Source organism: Mixophyes fleayi, chromosome 3, assembly GCF_038048845.1.
Source record: "Mixophyes fleayi isolate aMixFle1 chromosome 3, aMixFle1.hap1, whole genome shotgun sequence".
NCBI classification, from domain to species: domain Eukaryota; kingdom Metazoa; phylum Chordata; class Amphibia; order Anura; family Limnodynastidae; genus Mixophyes; species Mixophyes fleayi.
This window is the reverse complement of record NC_134404.1, coordinates 40689718-40709680: the sequence shown is the minus strand read 5'-3', so window position 1 is coordinate 40709680 and position 19963 is coordinate 40689718. Positions and strand designations below refer to the sequence as shown.

Genomic DNA, 19963 nt, shown 5'->3' with positions numbered 1-19963 from the left:
CAGTATCCCCCACACAGATCAAACCCAGCTTTTTTAGCTTCCTGTCAGGCATTGCTCTGGCTGACTCCTTAATTGATTAGACCAGGTGCTCCACCTGGTCTCCTGCTGAGTCTGTGTGCAGATTTAACTCTCTCTGCACCTTTAGGCTGTGGTTTCACAGGGAAACCATCACTCTTTCCTCTATTAGACGGTGGCAAAGTGTCCCAATTGCCACACTACATTAACCAACATATAGAGGGAAATTCAATTCTCCCCAGATTAGCGCCGTGATAACTCTATTACCGTTTTTACAGTAAATTCAACCCGGCTTTCTGCTCGCTGATTAGGGAGCTGCAAGCAAAAAGCTGGTGTTGAAATTACCGTAATAACGGTATTTAAGCGCACTATTACTGTAATAATGGTACTAGTGCACAGATCACGTTACTTTTTACAGTAACGCGGCCAATTGAATTTGCCCAGAGTATAAAATCATGCATCACCGCAATTTATTTAATCAGGGCCATAGAAAACACCTTTAAAAAAGTTTATACTAATTATATTTTCAGCAGCAATAGACATTTATATTCAATGAACCATAGGATTCTTTTTTCCTGCAAGACTCCAGCTGCATCAATAAATTGTGAAAATAATCCCTTTGTCTAAATATGGATTTTGTTTTGAAAATCCTCATGCGTAATTTTTTAAAGATTTTATTTTTCTTAAGCATGAATATATTTCCAGGCTTTTTAATTCTTTTTGTTCTTTCCCAGTTAAGGTTATATCCAAAATGTTGATTAGGGTCTGGAAGCTGATTGTCCAATAAATTTTAAGTGAGAATGTCAGTCTGGTTAACATTTTATGTAAATGTAATAAGATTTTACAAGTATCTGCAGCTTATCATTGCAGTTTCTTTTGTTCCATATTAATGCCAATAAAAACAGAGGTGCTTGGCTGAGCAGATGAACATGGATATACTCTGCCGCAGCAGCTATCCACCTGCCTGGTGCATAGGTAACTACAAAAATGTACTATAATCAATAGCAACCAATCAAATTGGTCATGGATCTAGTAGAAAATAAAGCAAACTATCTGACAACTGGTCCCCTAACTCCATGCGCCAAGAGAAACAGCACAAGTCAGCTTCAGGTAACCCCCCCGTCCTTTTTGATCTCCAGAAAGGCCATGTGTTCTTTAAGAAGGGAATGTCCCCTTTTTGCTCTACAGAAGGGTCAGAGTAGATTGTTGCTAATAATGGGTGTCATGAAAATGGAATCTTAGTGAAGAGATCAATTGGCAAAATCACTGCAGAGACGAAGGGGTAGATTTTCTAGAACTTCTACAAAGGAAAAGTGAAGGCGTTACCCATAGCAACTAGTACATATTTATTATAGTCGAGAATGCACAGATGTATTGATAATAACTTGTACAGAAACGGTTTTGTGATTGTGCCCAACTCAACCACAGCTACTATGAAACAGATTAGAGAACAAAATGAACTTAAACCGTTTTTTATTATTAGTATTATAATAGCCATAAAGAATATATTTGTAGGTGGAAAAAAAACCCAAATGAGAGTAAGAACACACATAGTACATAACATTACAAAATGATCCATTGGTGTTTCATCTTGTTACCATTATCCCTTGCAGGCGACCCCTTCTTATGGGATGTTAAGCTAGCCATTGTGAGGTTAGCATGACTGACAGGATCAGCTGGTAAACTTGTGTACCAAGCTACCGTTTGAGCAAACAAATGGCAAGACATGGCTCTGGTTGCATGCCCCTCCTTAATCCACTATGACATCTCACACTCACATACACACTGTATGGAGAGGGCGGAGACGATGGCGTGATACTGCTTTATCGCAATGCGCTGTTACTTACCATATCAACAACATGTAAAGCACACAAGTGCAACACACATAGTATAGGAAATACTCTTTGACCTGTACTTCCATAAAGAACTTATAGTAACACAAATATACATGTATATGGCTAGATTATTCTCATCTTTCATTTAAAAACAGCATGAAACATTGAAAGGCAACATAAAATCCTAAAAAAGGCCCACGGATAAATGCATACCTGAATTGTACACAAAAACCAACAATAAAAAATAAAAGCTAAACTATCCCCATAATAATAGTAAGATGAATAACACTATGAGAATTGGTTTGCTAACTAAAACGACACCAAGTCAAAATTTGAAGTTAGATGTTGACTAGACTTTTTTTTTTTTTTTAAATAAAAAACCCCATAAAGTGGTGATTTACTAACGTACAGTCACCCGTAACAACCAATCAGCAATAAGCTTTGATTGGTCAAGTCAGGGCCGCGATTTCCAACCAATGTACTGGGACATATTTGTGTGCGGTTCTAGGCTCCGTGTGATAGGTGACCACTGGTAAAAGGGCATGATATGTAAAATGTATTTTAGATTAGAATTAAAATAAAAGCAAAGAAAAAGCTAATTTCTGATTGGTTGCTCAGTTACAACACTTTCTCCATGCTAATAAATCAGCCACTGTACAATAAGCTGACCCCACAGTGCAGTGTCTCAGGCGATATCGGTGACTGGCCTTGTGTGTGTGGGCCGATAACAACCACGATTCCTGATAATGTTCATATCTAAACAGGATCGTTTTAGGACATGTGTGGTTGGAAGATGGCGGCTATTGCCCTGTGTGTGCGGTCATCTCCCAATCCTACCAACAGCCCCCAGTGTGTCTACCATACAGGATTACAAAGCGTGACCAGCGTTACATAAGGACACTTGTGCGTTTATCCCTAAATCACCAGCACATTCATTTACATTATCAAACCCAAGTTTCTCATGAGTGATCGGTCCCTTTAATTTACCTCGTGTATTGCCCTGAGAAACACCTATCAGTGCATTGAATGGAGTGGGGGTCATTCCTAACCCTCCGCTCGTGTTGTAATGTGATGTGCTTTATCCAAAGGAACATCAGAATTCAGGCAATTTACTTTATAGTCGAAAATGTTCTTCCAGCAGGTTTATTGTTGTTACCCTTTGTTATGACAAGAGATAATCTGCATTAGATCAATTGTATCTACACAGTAGATCTGTCGTCGTATTTGGGGCAAAAACAATGAACCAATCTGCCTAGATAATAAGTGGAGCTCTTGCTTTGTTTTAATTTGTATAGGAAATATCCTATAGCAGTGTTGGCTAACCTGTGACACTCTGGGTGTTGTGAAACTACAAGTCCCAACATACCCTTCCAGCAATAAGCTGTTATATATTGGCAAAGCATGCTGGGACTTGTAGTTTCACAACACCTGGAGTGCCACAGGTTAGCCAACACTGTAGCCTGTACAAGGGGTACATTACAGTCCCAGCTCTTAGACAACTCTGCAGAGACCATTCGCTAAAAGGCACTAATATTACATGAAAACGTTAAGGCACAATTATGAATACCCCAAATGGGTAGTTCCCTGCGTACAGTGGAGGCAGCCAGTCTGTGTGGGCTGTATATACAGGAATTCACCAGGAACTAGTGACATCCGTGAGGAATGAGCCACACAATGGCCGGCACTTGTGCAGTCAACAATCACACACTAGTATATACAATCAGTAGATATTTTTACATGAGCCAATAGCTGATTTAGGAAGGGGGGGGGGGGGAGGGGGGGGGGGTTGGCTCTATAACCTGCTTTCATCCATAACCTCTATATTAAGCTATTCTATTTTTAAAAAAAATAAGAAACTCAATAGTCTATTTCTTTTCTGGTTTTGTTTTGCTTTCCTCCTTTAAGGCTGATTTGTTGTACTTCTGGCCGATCCCGTACGGTACATGTGCTGCGACAGTACCCAGCTCTTGGGCACCTTCGATGTGAAACATCTGGTCGTCAAAGAAGAGGTGAGGTCGGATCTTGTCTAAGATTGGGCCCTTGGGGGCCCCCGCCAGGAACAGCGCTTCGTCTACCTCCAGACCCCAGGCGCGCAAGGTCTTTAAGGCTCGGGCCCCGGAGCTGGCAGCACTCCTGGCAGTCACGAGGTAGGTCCTTATGGGGCAGTTCAGACGGGCATCTTTAGCATGGAATTTCCTCTGGAGCTTTCCCAGTGCTTCAAGAAAGCATTTCAACGGGCCCTATAGGATACAGCAAACATGTATGCGTTTCATTAACAGTGATATCTTTATTTCAGTAACATTCGCATCTATTGATATTCTGTGATCTGTTTCAATATTACGAAGGGAGAACGCCAAGTACATTATAAGAAACAGCCACATTACACACAAGTTTAATGTTTGTTAATAGAACCTGTTTATCGCTTTGTGCTCATATTGCATAATTCCGCCTGCCACTTGGCACAGACTTGGCATTGGCAACTGTTGCATTTAAGATCACATTAATTCTGCTCCAGTGTTTTGAAATTGAAGAATAACAAAAGAGTCCTGTGATAATAGTTACATTATAAACACCTGTACTACATGGAAGCAAACTGTTGCCACAACAACAAAGGGATTAAGCACTTAGCTTGAACATTTTCGATTGGTCACATAAGTAAAATGCTTCTTTGTCATTAATAAGGCGGGGGAAGGGGAGAATACTTTTTTTAAAACAGAGAAAAATATTCCCTCCGTTTTGGATGAAACCCACAAAGATGGGAACCTGAAGCAAAACATTGTAGTGGTTGTTAATTTCGAGAAAAGACATTGATTTAAAATATACCCATCAAGCAGTTCTGAAAATGATCATTACTAGAACAGCCTTAGTAAAATCTTAATTGCAAAATGCAGTTATTGGCACATATACTATTCTACAGAGGAAACAGCTATGTGACTGTGCCAATCCATCCTTGTTCTGTTACAATGCTTAAAATAACTTTTGGTGTGGGCTGTCCCAAGGGAGAAAAGTGCAATGCCCCTCTCATATGATCCACTATTATTATTATTATCATAGATTTGTAAGGTACCACAGTGTACAGCAGTGCCGTACAGTAGGGAAATCAGGACAAACGAGGCAGACAAAATAAATACAGACATGAAAACAAAGAAGGACCCTACTCATTAGAGAGCTTACATTCTAAGCGGAAGAAAAAAGAAGAGCAAATGTGACTCAGAGTGGAGAATGGGACAGTTGTGAGGATGCATTAGTGTGAATAATAATATCAGGGGTAAGGCAACCTCTAAAAAAGAAATGGTTTTTCCGAGAGCATCTAAAGGTTTGACGGCTGATTGAGTGTGGTAGGGAATTCCATAAGTGGGGAGCAGCACGGGAGAAGTCTTGTAGGTGGGAGTGAGATGTGGTTAAAAGAGACAAGACAAAGTGCAGGTTGGAGGAGGTAGATCTAAGAGGGCGGGAGGGAGAGTATTTTGATAAGAGATTTGAGATGTATGCAGGGGTGGTGTTGTTGAGCGCTTTGTAGGTAAGGGTGAGCAATTTGAATGGGTTTATGGAGGACACAGGGAGCCAGTGTAGGGATTTGCAAAGTGGTGCAGCAAATATGGTGCGGTGAGAAAGATCAGTTTTGCAGCAGCATTTAGGATAGATTGAAGTGTGGATACAAGGATGTAGGAATGTCAAATAGGAGGAGGTTGCAATAGTCAAGACGGGAGATGATGAGAGAATGGATAAGAGTTTTGGTAGCATTTTGAGTAAGAAAAGGGCGTAGTCTGGCAATGTTTTAAGCTGTAGTCGACAAGAATGGTAGAGAGTCTGGATGTGAAGAACAAAGCAGAGTGTGGAATCAAGTGTGACACCAAGGCAGCAGGCTTGGGAGAGTGAGGATATTGTGGTGTTATTGACAGTGAGGGAGATTTAAGGGGAGGTGGTGATTCTGGCAGGAGAGAAGATAATAAGCTCTGTTTTGGGCATATTGAGCAGTAGGTAGCGTTGAGACATCCATGTGGAGATAGCAGAAAGACAGTTGGTTACATGTGATAAAACAAAAGGGGAGGGGTAAGGGGAAGAGATATAACTTTGGGTGTCATCACCGTAGAGGTGGTATTGGAGGCCAAATGAGCGAATTAGTGCCCCAAGAGAAGAGGTGTACAATGAAAAAGTAAAGGGCAAAGAACAGAGCCTTGTGAGACCCCAACATATAGTGGGAGTGGAGGGGAGGATGTGCCAGAGGTAGAAACACTAAAGGAGCGGTCAGATAGGTAGGAAGTGAACCAGGAAAGAACTGAAAGAAATCCATCCGAGCAAACCAGGGGCCTGTGGTGAATTGTTACACATTGGTAGACCGACTCTAACATTATGATGTCTCAATGATACGCAGGAGCATACTGAGCGTGCTTTTGGCAATACATTAGTTGCTCTTACCAGGAATAGTTATATCTGCCCAGATGGTGACTTACTTCCTGCATACATGTAAAAAAGGTGCATTATTTACAAGAAAGAAATGTGTCCATTGTAAATACCGGACTGTCCAGTGAAATCGGGACTGTAATGAGGTGTGTGGGTCGTGGAAGTGGCCTGAAATATCCTTAAATTTGACAAGTACCTAATGTGGAAATTTTTTTTTAATTATTTATATCCCGTACCTGTGCCAGTGGCTTGTTCTCATTTGTTTTCTCATGCTCAAAAAATGTATCCAAGCCACCCTGTTTCACAATGATCTCCGACTCATCAGAAAACAGGACAGCATCCCCATCAAACGCAACTCTGAGCTCCTTTTCTGGTAGAACAACGTCTTTCTTTCCCATAAACATGGTAGCAGCTGCAATACCTGAAATGAGCAGAGTGAAGAATAGTCTTTTAGTAAAACACATTTTATCAGTCCCCACCAATCAGCAGGAAGAGAGTACAAAGCCTGTTCACAGTCCCCACCAATCAGCAGGAAGAGAGTACAAAGCCTTTTCACAGTCCCCACCAATCAGCAGGAAGACAGAACAAAGCCTTTTCACAGTCCCCACCAATCAGCAGGAAGACAGAACAAAGCCTTTTCACAGTCCCCACCAATCAACAGGAAGAGAGTATAGAGCATGTAAGTGTTATCCAAGCAGAGGTAGTGTAATATTCTATACAAGGATATAAATATATTAGAGCAGCGGTTCCCAAACAGAGGGGGCAGGCTCCCCTCTGCTTCCCACCTTCCCCCCACTTGGTCGCCGGCCAAAAAAAAAAACTAAAAAAAACCTCCTCCCTGCTCTGTTGCATTGCATGTTGGATGTGACGTCATCAGACTCGACATTTTCAGTGAAGAGCAGTGCAGCAAGGAGCAACAACGGAAGAAGACAGAATAGAAGAAAGAAGGGCAAGTAAAAGGTAAGAAAATAAACAGAGGTTGAAAGGGGCAGAGCAAAACAAGGACAGCCGATTCTCCTTGGGGCACAGAGGTCCATATGTAAAGGGGCAGAGGTCCATATGTAAAGAGGCACAGAGGTCCATATGTAAAGGGGCAGAGGTCCATATGTAAAGAGGCACAGAGGTCCATATGTAAAGGGGCACAGAGGTCCATATATAAAGGGGTATATGGTGAAAGTTTAAAGGGGCAAAGGGGCACAGAGTGAGGATGATGGAGGGCACATGGGGCGCACAGTGTTAACATGAAGGGGCGCACAGTGTTAACATGAAGGGGCACAGTGTAATGGTGAAGGGGCACAGTGTAATGGTGAAGGGGCACAGTGTGAGTATGAGGGGGCACAATTTAATTGTGAAGGGGCACAGTGTAAAGATGAAGAGGCACAGTGTAAAGGTGAAGGGGCAAAGTGTGAAGATTTTTGTATATGCTGTTTTATTTTGTTTGATCTTATTCCTTTTAATATTAGCTGTAAATTATTCTGACAGAAATATAATTGAAAAAAATACATAAAAATATTCTTTTCCATTGGATTTATGTATATTATTTTTGCAAACAACTTGCTAAGCATTTCTGTCCTGACCTAAATACTTATTATGTTATTTTAACCCAACTACTTATAAAACGGGACAGCACGGTAATTATTTTGGAGGGGTGCCTTGAAAAAATTATGGAGACTCTAACGGTGCCACGAACTGAAAAAGTTTGGGAATCACTGTATTAGTGGGTGATATCCCAGCAGATGCAGTGTAATACTCTATAGATGGATATATATATATATATATATATATATATATATATATTACACTATATGTGGTGTTATCCCAGCAGATGCAGTGTTATACTCTATAGAAGGATATAAATACATTACACTATATGTGGTGTTATCCCAGCAGATGCAGTGTAATACTCTATAGAAGGATATATATATATATATATATATATATATATATATATATATATATATATATATATATATATATATTACACAATATGTGGTGTTATCCCAGCAGATGCAGTGTAATACTCTATAGAAGGATATAAATACATTACACTATATGTGGTGTTATTCCAGCAGATGCAGTGTAATACTCTATAGAAGGATATAAATACATTACACTATATGTGGGTGTTATCTCAGCAGATGCAGTGTAATACTATATAGAGGGATATAAATACATTACACTATATGTGGTGTTATCCCAGCAGATGCCGTGTAATACTCTATAGAAGGATATAAATACATTACACTATATGTGGTGTTATCCCAGCAGATGCAGTGTAATACTCTATAGAAGGATATATATATATATATATATATATATATATATATATATATATATATATTACACAATATGTGGTGTTATCCCAGCAGATGCAGTGTAATACTCTATAGAAGTATATAAATACATTACACTATATGTGGTGTTATTCCAGCAGATGCAGTGTAATACTCTATAGAAGGATATAAATACATTATACTATATGTGGTGTTATCCCAGCAGATGAAGTTTAATACTCTATAGAAGGATATAAATATATATATTACACTATATGTGGTGTTATCCCAGCAGATGCCGTGTAATACTCTATAGAAGGATATAAATACATTACACTATATGTGGTGTTATCCCAGCAGATGCAGTGTAATACTCTATAGAAGGATATATATATATATATATATATATATATATATATATATATATATATTACACAATATGTGGTGTTATCCCAGCAGATGCAGTGTAATACTCTATAGAAGGATATAAATACATTACACTATATGTGGTGTTATTCCAGCAGATGCAGTGTAATACTCTATAGAAGGATATAAATACATTATACTATATGTGGTGTTATCCCAGCAGATGAAGTTTAATACTCAATAGAGGGATATAAATATATTACAGTATATGTGGTGTTATCCTAGCAGAAACAGTGTAATACGCTAAAGGATATAAATATATTACACTATATGTGGTGTTATCCCAGCAGATGCAGTGTAATACTCTATAGAAGGATATAAATACATTACACTATATGTGGGTGTTATCCCAGCAGATACAGTGTAATACTCTATAGAAGGATATAAATACATTACACTATATGTGGTGATATCCCAGCAGATGCAGTGTAATACTATATAGAAGGATATAAATACATTACACTATATGTGGTGTTATCCCAGCAGATGCAGTGTAATACTCTATAGAAGGATATATATACATTACACTATATGTGGGTGTTATCCCAGCAGATGCAGTGTAATACTCTATAGAAGGATATAAATACATTACACTATATGTGGTGTTATCCCAGCAGATGCAGTGTAATACTCTATAGAAGGATATATATACATTACACTATATGTGGGTGTTATCCCAGCAGATGCAGTGTAATACTCTATAGAAGGATATAAATACATTACACTATATGTGGTGTTATCCCAGCAGATGCAGTGTAATACTCTATAGAAGGATATATATACATTACACTATATGTGGTGTTATCCCAGCAGATGCAGTGTAATACTCTATAGAAGGATATAAATATATTACACTATATGTGGTGTTATCCCAGCAGATGCAGTGTAATACTCTATAGAGGGATATAAATATATTACACTATATGTGGTGTTATCCCAGCAGATGCAGTGTAATACTCTATAGAAGGATATATATACATTACACTATATGTGGTGTTATCCCAGCAGATGCAGTGTAATACTCTATAGAGGGATATAAATACATTACACTTTATGTGGTGTTATCCCAGCAGATGCAGTGTAATACTCTATAGAGGGATATAAATATATTACACTATATGTAGTGTTATCCCAGCAGATGCAGTGTAATACTTTATAGAGGGATATAAATACATTACACTATATGTGGTGTTATCCCAGGAGATGCAGTGTAATACTTTATAGAGGGATATAAATATATTACACTATATGTAGTGTTAAAGTCCAAACCTCCAGTAAGTGCATTGTATGCACAGTGTGAACGAGCCCTTAGAGTGTAATATCTCACTCATTTAGTGGATGTAATATGGAAGATGTGCTGGAAATGATTTCTTACATATAAGGCACAGATATATCTCTGCTTTGCATAGTGCATAGGGGATAATATGAAAGTTTTACACCTGGATACAGACACACCCATGTTTAGAAGAGTCTGTAACTATACAGACATAATACCTGGGTGTGTCTCAACACAAATCCTCTGGGCAAGGGTTGGATGGAGTAGACACAGGAGGAAATCCAGGCTTGCCTAGAGCTTGATAGTCACTATTGTGATGACAGGGAAGGTGCACCCCAATCTAACCTTGTAAAGAGGACAGCGCACTCCGTGTGACCAGAGAGGACTGGTCGCAGAGGTGCCTTTGCAGACACTGCCCTCTCACATCTCACATGCAGTGAATAGGTCTCCTGTGCAGTCCGGCCCTCACAGCAGAAGTTTACACAACAGAAGCCAAAGAGCACTCTGGTTTCACACTGAAACGTTCTGTCTGTGGAATATGCTGCTACTTCAAGAGTGAAGCCGTGCCAAAAGAAGGATAAAAAAACTATGTACAAAATAATACACACATGTAAAACTTATTACACAGCTTCACTGTATGATTGGCAGGTACTGGCATAACTCCAAGTTGATCTAGCCTGCTTACACACACTCTGTAACCAGACTTTCCAGTCACCCCTAACAGTGTTATTAGGACACATGATCAAACAAAGAGGACAGAATATCATTAAGGGGAAAGAAACACATTTCATTTAAGTAGTTTATGGATAGCATAAAAAATGTGACTCTAGTTTGCACTCTTCAATAATGTCAAGTACAATTAACCATTATCAGCTATTTATATAGAGCCACTAATTCCGCAGCACTGTACAGAGAACTCACTCACATCACTCCCTGCCCCATTGGAGCTTACAGCAGGGGCGGATCTAGAAAAATGCTGTACCCGGGACGATTTAGGGGGGGGCGATTTAGGCCCCGCCCCTTTCTAACATCTTAGGCTGCCACTGGCTTACAGTCTAAATTCCCTGACACACAGACACTGAGGTCAATTTAATAGCAGCCAATTAACTTAATGGTATGTTTTTGGAGTGTGGGAGGAAACCCACGCAAACACGGAGAGAACATACAAACTCCACACAGATAAGGCCATGGTCGGAAATTGAACTCATAACCCCAGTGCTGTGAGACAGAAGTGCTAACCACTGAGCCACCGTGCTGCTCTATTGTAAGAGGGCTTTTTGGGTTGAGCTCTCCCTTGGACACATGAAGCAGATCTAGTCCGGTTGATAATACCTAACACCTTGGGGCTGACTTGCTAACACGGTGCAAAGAGCAGGGATGTGCTGTAACACATACCAACCAATCACATCTGCTTTCAGCAGTCTAGTGTCATCTAGAGACTTAAGAATAACAATTGCAGTTGACCTGTAAGGCGTAACAGTGCACTGCAGTGATGGACAGTGGTGAAAACGGACCATACATACAGCAAGCACAAGGTAGACAAAATAAATGCAGACGTGAAAATAAATAACAGATAATGCCCTGTTCATAAAAGAGCTTATAATTCAGTGGGAAAGGTGCAGAGATGAGAGAAGAGGCCTGAGCGTGGCTCAAAGTGGACATTAGGACAGTAGAAGGCTGTATCAGTGTAAGTAGAGTAGCTGGGAGCAGGGGGTCAGCATTACAGAGTCGTTTGGTGCAGTGCAACTAAACAGAATAGGCTCTATTAAAGAGATGGGTTTTCGGAGACGTTTAAAAATTAGAAGGCTGGGGAATGTATTATTAGGCGTGTTAAAGAATTACATAAGGAGAATAGAGAGCTGGTTATCAGAAACGAGGTGAATAGAGGGAGGGTATTTCGAGATGAGATTTGAGCAGCACGGTGCCTTAGTGGTTAGCACTTCTGCCTCACAGCACTGGGGTCATGAGTCCAATTCCCGACCATGGTCTTATCTGTGTGGAGTTTGGATGTTCTTCCCGGGTTTGCGTGGGTTTCCTTCGGATCCTCCGGTTTCCCCCCACATTCCATAAACATACTAGTAGGTTAATTGGCTGCTATCAAAATTGACCTTAGTCTCTGTCTGTCTGTCTGTGTGTTAGGGAATTTAGACTGTAAGCCCCAATGGGGCAGGGACTGATGTGAGTGAGTTCTCTGTACAGTGCTGCAGAATCAGTGGCGCTATATAAATAAATGATGATGATGAGCTATATTAAGGGCTGGTGATGGGGAGGCTGAGCAATAGGAATTGTGCAGGATATGAGGAGACAGTGTGGGATTTGCAGAGTAGAGCTAATATCTGTTTATTTGCTATGGGTAACAGATTGCCCTTTAAATCATATTGTTAAATAGGCCCCAAGGTGTCTCCATCAGTTTTATTTATGTATTTTGTGGGGTTCGCTATGGCCATATATATAAATCTAGGAAGAATCAGCACTCACAGGGTTTTACTAAGCAGTTAAATATTTTGTTATTGTTCGAAATATTTAGACGCTGAGTAAAGCTAAAAATGGTGCCGGTTGTAGACAAATGGTAGAGCGAGAAGCCTTAAACAGAAAGGTGTCTATTTCCATTAATCCAGAAGAGAACAAGATTTAGGAATAACCAGGGGAAAATGAGATGCAGAGATGAAATACGAGGCCCAGGTAACGTACTGGAGGACTGAATGAATAGAGGTGTTGTGGAAGGAGATGGAGAAGGCTCACTGCCTAGGAAGCAGACCATACAACAAGCTCAATCTTAGACACATAGAACATGAGTTCATTGAGAGTTGCCCATCACAGACTGCCCCAGTGACTGCGAGGACAAATACAAACATTCAATTACAGATATTGCTTTTTCCAGACACCGGCAATTTACTTTCCTGTTTAGAAAGTAACGTTAACAAGCTGAGAAAAGTGAGCGGACGTTACCTTCCTCAATGGCCTCTTGTACCTTCTCCGAGTCTGACGAAAGATACAGGTTAGTGATGTAAGCCTTCAGGTAACCGATGGGGCTTTTACCTCCGGTCATGCAGAATCGTTCGATGTTCAGACCTAAAACACACAGGATCATTCTGTTAAAGTATCAAGGGTTACACCTTGATTATTAAATAACCTACAAGTATGTCAATCCTAAGTGCTATGGCTACCTCCTAATGGCCAGGAAAGCCTAAGCTGGTTTTTTCCTTTCTTTCATACGACCACCTCCTTTAGTTAAAATACCCCTTCTACCCTCTACCCCAGTTTTGGAGGGATTCACTGATGCAGAATGGAGGTATTAATGATGACTGGTGCAGGGGTGTACGATGATGCACTAAGGAGGGGTTAATGATGACTGGTGCAAGGGTTACGATGATGCACTAAGGAGGGGTTAATGATGACTGGTGCAGGGGTGTACGATGATGGACTAAGGAGGGGTTACTATGTGCGTGGGAGATTTAATTATGACTATAATGCTGATGTGGACAGTTGGATGATGATAGTGATGAAGAGGACATGATAATAGGTGGATTGTGAAGACAATGATGAAGGGGCAGTGGGATGAAGAAGGGGACTGAGTGAAGATGCTGAGGGGGCTGAATGGATTCGAGGAGTGGTAGGGAGCATAGAGATTGGACATAGGGAGGGGGGTTAGAGTAGTGAGATGAAGAAGAGGATTGAGGTAGAGATCAAAGAATATAGAGAAGGGTTATCATGAGGATTGAAGGGGCTGTAATGTCTGTGATAGAGGTGAGCTGTGTGTAAAGGGTCTGGGCCTAGGTCTATGGTCCACTGCGTATTATTTACCATATAAGAATGTTTTGAAATTTGTCTCTTACAGGCGTATTCAATTGTTAAAAAGTCCCGCGGCGTTAAAACTATTACAGTTAATACGGTAAAATCTAGATGGATTTCAGCTCGCGGCTCAGGGAGCTGCGAGCTGAAATCCAGCGAGTAAATTACCGTATTAAATGTTTTTCCGCGCACGATTACTGTAATAATGGTAATCGTGATCGGACCGCGGGATTTTCGGCGTTTCCGCTGACAATTGAATATGCCCCATAAATGTTTAAGTTGGCTCCTAGACTGATAAATACTTGTTGGGCCCTGGCTTATAGGATTCTACAACCCCACCCATTTAATCTCCTATTTGCTTTGACCCAAGTCAAAGGCACCCCAAATATGCAAACCTTGGATCAATCTTCAAACTGCAAATATAGCTGATATATCGCCCCCTTTGCATGTCTCTTCCTGTTAGATACATCTCCTTTAGTAACTAAATGCTGGTGACAATTGTGGCCAGACAAATGATTCCTGAATTAGGAATGACTGGGCTAAATGTTTAGCGCTGTACAGCGCTACAAACACTGTTACTGCTTTATACATCTGAATAATAATACTAATGCTTCTACTGGCCAAGTCATTTCCTTATTAGCGATTTCAGGACAATGGAACCAAATGGCTTTGAATCACTACAGATATCAGAAGCAGAGCTTGTATTCTTCCCACAGGTTTTCAGATCTGCATTTGGATCTTAGAGATCATTATAATTATTTTAATTTTATATAGTAACAATCATATTACACAGCGCTGTACAGAGACTATGTAATAACTCACATCAGTCACTGCTCCATTGAAGCTTAATTTCTAAATTTCACCCATACACACCCCCCAGGGTTTCATTTTGACAAAAGCAAACTAACCTTCCAGTATGTTTTTGGAGTGTGGAAGGAAACCCACGCAAACACGGGGAACACATACAAACTCCACACAGTAGGGCCTTGGTTGGAATGAAACCCATGACCCCAGCGCTCCGAGACAGCAATGCTAACTACTGTGCACACCAAGTTCTTGAAATGTGGAAACCTTTATATTGCACACAGGTCAGTAAAACAGACAAGACAATCTATGCCTCTATATGTGACACATAAGATCAAGAGAAGAAAGAAGAACACAAAAGAGCAAAGGAACCTTAAATAATTACAAGCATAACAGAGCTTGGTAAGATAGAGAACAAATTTATTGAGCTTCATGTCAGAGGCGGATCTAGAAAATAATTTTACTGGGGCGATTTAGTCCCCGCCCCCTTTTTGACAGGTAAGGCTGCCTACGGCTGCACACTCTTGGCGGGTTCGTTCGGCAGAGACCGGCAGGGAGACTGTGCTGCCCGACCTCTCTGATTGTTTTTAAAACACAACCAGAGCATCCGTGCAGGACTCTCTGTCTGTCTGTCTCTGCCGAACAGGACCTGCACATGGTGTGGGGCCGCCGGCAGCAAGCCCCTACTTTCATTAAGGAAAGTAAAGCAAAATTAGTAACTTTTGCACCTGAGCAAAACCATGTTGCATTGGAGGGGGAGGTAAATTTAAAATGTGATGGCAGATTTATAGTTGGGATAGGGCATGTCCTAGATCAACATTATATTTCAGTGTAAAAATAAAACTATGAAGTATTTATGTGCTAGATGAAAAAACATCCAGTATTTAAGTTATATGTGCAAAATAAAAAACTAAATTGCACCCCTTGCATTGTAACATGGTTTTATCCAGCAGAAAACATACTTATTTTTTTCCCTTACTTTCCTTAATGAATCAGGCCCACGGTGTTTGTATGGGGGTACCCATTATTAGGCAGCTGAAACAGTACTCTCAGGGAAAATTGAAAACATCTGAATTATCTTGATGAAAAAGTCTAATTTAGTGAATTTGTTTTGAAGTGCAATAGTTTATGCTGTTTTGTGTGTGGACTGAGGGGCTCCTTTACTGTTGATGACTCCTGTATCAGAGAGTCTAGGTCAGGCTCGGTCAACCAGTGGCTCTCGGGGTGTTACGAAACTACAAATCCCAGCATACCTTTCCAGGTATTGGACGGTTTTCTACAAGCAAAGCATGCTGGGGCCACTGGTTGGCCAGGCCTGGTCTAGGTCCTCACTAGCTTGTTTGGTTATTATTATTAATTTTTATTTATAGGGCGCCACAAAGTATCCATAGCGCCGTGCAAGGACAAACAATGGCACAGTACAAGGTGAAACAGCACAGTACAAGTAACAGTAAGCACTATAACTCTGGGGGCTCAGGCACAGCATGAAAGAGAGGGAGGGAGGGGAAAAGTGAGTATAGGCAGGTAACTATGGCCCAAGAGGGTGGGCACGGATGACAGGTTGAGAGTCACTGAGGGGAGCGGAGAGAAGCGAGAGGAGACAGAGGGCAGAGGGACTGAGAGGAGGTGAGCTGAGTAGCTGGAGAGCGCAGTTAAAAGTGATGGAAACAGAAGGTAGGAGAGCCCTGCTCAAAGGAGCGAACAATCTAAAGGGAGGGGAAGACAGACAGACACATGGATGAGACGGAGAGACGGGAGGAAGGGGGAGAAGGGATGAGAAAGAGAGGTAGCCGACCGGTGGGAGTTTAGGCAGTGACTAACTGTAAGTGGGTTATAAGTGACTCACTATTTTGTTTTACATACTGATAAGCGATTATCATCTATAATGCTGCTGCATCAAACACATTATAATTTCTGGGAATTCTTGATTAGACATATATAGTCACAAGGCTAAGATCAGCACTGACTATCACTTCCTTGTATCTGGATTTAAATTAATGAGACTATTGCTGTGCAGCTGGGATACAGGTCAGACCACTTGCAATTCCTTCCTCCCTTAGCTATAAAAAGTCACAAATGATCGTAGATTAGTAGCACTGTGAGGAGTTACAATGTCTTTATACTGTTATAAAGGTTCTAGAACTTGGACATGACTTCGATATATAATTGTATAACAGGATGTTTCCAGTCCAAAAAGTGGATTCAGGGAAGCTTCCGAGAAATAGTAATTGGTGCCCTAGAAAGAGGAAGAATCAGGCTTAAGAAAATATGTTACACTTTGAACGACTGATTTGAAACATCAGGACCTATATTGTTCTCATCAAGCACAAGAGGCCCGGTTTACTTTGTGTTTAACTTGAAATAGAAACACTTGGGTTTGTTATTCTTCAGTTCTTGACAGGGGTGTCCTAATGAAAGACCACCCCGGGGCAGACACATTTCCTGATTAACTCCATCCAAAGCACTATCAGCTGACCTTACATTTACTGAGCCATCTCTTCCCCTAGCCGCCTGTTGTGTTTCTTTCTTTTAACTTCTCACACATCCCAGCAGCAAACGGGGAGATGTCATCATTACTCACAGGCAGAGAAATCTGCTCTTAATCCTTCTGTTAAGACAAGTGTATCATGAGAGGTTTAAAATGGGGGGCTTATGAATGGAGGCGGGGAGCGTGTAAGAAGAGCCGGGCCGTTCAGCTGTGGTTCTGACATGATCAGTTAAGTCTACTGCTCTGGAATGCAGCATCTGTTGAAAGCTGAAAAATGTGCATTGTCATCCGCACCCTGACATAAGCAAACAAACACATCCACATTAAAAGGGGGTGCCTGGTAGACAGAGCGAAGGGTTCTATTCCCCGCTGTAGCAAATCTGATCTTGGAAACGTATTTATTTTACTTACCGTAGTGATTAATGCTGTTTATGAGTCGTACACCGACCTGGGCGTGGTTGTTGGTCATAAGCACAATATCAAAGAGTTGTTCACTATCTGGATAAAGTACCCGCAACTGCTTGTTAACCTCTTCCACTGCCTGTGTAAGTGAAAGACAAACATATATGGTAATATATATATATATATATGTTATATACATACACACAACATAAATTCACTTTGTTCTTTATGCAATGTCCAGCATCTGCTCTTACGCTATATGTAAGGACAATTGCAGAGTACAACTTCTCTGGTTAGGTTTGCTGAATGTAATTCTCAGCAAGGTATGGACTGCACAGTAACACCTTTGCTTTTCTGTATGTCTGACATTGTTCCAATACACACTCTTTATTTGTACGTGCATAGTGTTGTCAAGTAATTTCCTGTAGTCAGTTATAGTTTCTTTTTATTGTTTCCAAGATATAATCTCTATTCTTTGCCCTGGACAACCCAGTGCAGATTGTGTCTTTTTAATTGTTTTATAGCATGTTTAGATGTAAAGAAGGATCCTGGTGTGAGTCAGAAGGTAACCTGCTTCACCTGCAACGCTCCATGCAGAAAAATTTCAATAGAAACTGAGTTTTTACTCCTAAGCACATGTATTGAAAACATCAACAGGTTTGGGGCTGTGTTAAATGGTATGTTCTGATTGTTTTTGTGCAATATTGTTCCTTTAATCTAAATGCATTAAGAGTCTGAATTTTGCTAAATTCTAGTACAAACATACAGACTTGCATGAGATAGAGATATATAAGCATTAATAACACTTTAATATGTATCAGTCACTCACAGCTATTTTGTGGCCTGAGACAATACTCCTGAGAATGCAGCCTACTAAGTCTGACAGATAGTGACAGCATCTTCCCGAATCTGTGTGACACAAGCCTCACATCACTCTTCTGTGCTGCTGGGATCCTGTTCCTTCCACTACATAACTCTCAGTCTGTGGCTGCCTGCTGCCTCCATTCCCCTCCTCACATCATGTCGCTGCCCCTGTCACATGCAGCCCTGTCCTCACTAACACATCACTAATCTCCTGATATACTCTGTGCTGCTGGGGAACCCTGCTCCTTCCACTATATAACTCTCAGTCTGTGGCTTCCTGCTGCCTCCATTCCCTTCCTCACATCATGTCCCTGCCGCTGTCACATGCAGCCCTGTTCTCACTAACACATCACTCATCTACTGATATACTCTGTGCTGCTGGGGATCCTACGCTATACATTATATAACTCTCAGTCTGTGGCTTCTTGCTGCCTCATTCTCCTCCTCGCATCATGACATTGCCGCATCACATGCAGCCCTGTCCTCACGAACACATCACTAATCTCCTGATATACTCAGTGCTGCTGGGGAACCCTGCTCCTTCCACTATATAACTCTCAGTCTGTGGCTTCCTGCTGCCTCCATTCCCTTCCTCACATCATGTCCCTGCCCCTGTCACATGCAGTCCTGTCCTCACTAACACATCACTCATCTCTTGATATACTCTGTGCTGCTGGGGATCCTACGCTATACATTATATAACCCTCAGTCTGTGGCATCTTGCTCCCTCCATTCCCCTCCTCGCATCATGATATTGCCCCATCACATGCAGCACTGTCCTCACTAACACATCACTAATCTCCTGATATACTCTGTGCTGCTGGTGGACCCTACGCTATCCATTATATAACTCTCAGTCTGTGGCTTTCTACTTCCCTCCATTCCCCTCCTCACATTGACACTTCCCTTGACACATGTAGCTCTGTCCTCACTAATATGATCACACTAGTGCACAGGTTAGTGCCTTGCACATGATCAGCTTCTCTATCTGCTCCTGCCGTCGGCATTCTAATGATCTGATTGGCTGCAGGTTGTCTGCCCCGCCCACCTCAAAACTGAGGCTATCCATGATAAGCAGGAGATGAAGGGTGAATAGAATAAGCTGCTCAGACCATAGTCTGAGGTCACAGTGTGCGCCTTGGTGCCAAATAAGGATCTGGTATGTGGCCAGGTTGGAAAGTTCTGTTCATCAACACACGTCTTGCCAGCTTTAGAGTTCTTAGCATAGTTCTCATATTAAAACAGCACTCCCAAGTAAATCAATACATCTCCCATTATCTCTACCATTATCTGTTGCTTCCTGTTAGTGAAGTCCAGGGACCTGCCCACTGAAACAGCTTTTTTCAGGGCTCCTCCATTTGGGTAGTAATGCACCCCTAAATCT

At 41.1% G+C, this 19963-nt stretch overlaps 1 protein-coding gene across 2 annotated transcripts in view; it reads right to left on the bottom strand.

Annotated features, from left to right (window-relative positions):
* Positions 1 to 1471: 1471 nt before the first annotated feature.
* The window catches only part of NT5C1B (5'-nucleotidase, cytosolic IB), a 28659-nt gene continuing 10167 nt past the window's right edge, over positions 1472 to 19963 (bottom strand). For both annotated transcript variants that reach the window (XM_075201395.1, XM_075201396.1), the window contains exons 4-7: positions 17725 to 17854; positions 13179 to 13301; positions 6491 to 6675; positions 1472 to 4090 (exon numbers count right to left, since the gene is read on the bottom strand). In XM_075201395.1, coding sequence (XP_075057496.1) covers positions 3716 to 4090; positions 6491 to 6675; positions 13179 to 13301; positions 17725 to 17854 — 813 coding nt within the window. In that variant the 3' untranslated portion in view covers positions 1472 to 3715. The remainder of the gene's footprint in view (positions 4091 to 6490; positions 6676 to 13178; positions 13302 to 17724; positions 17855 to 19963) is intronic.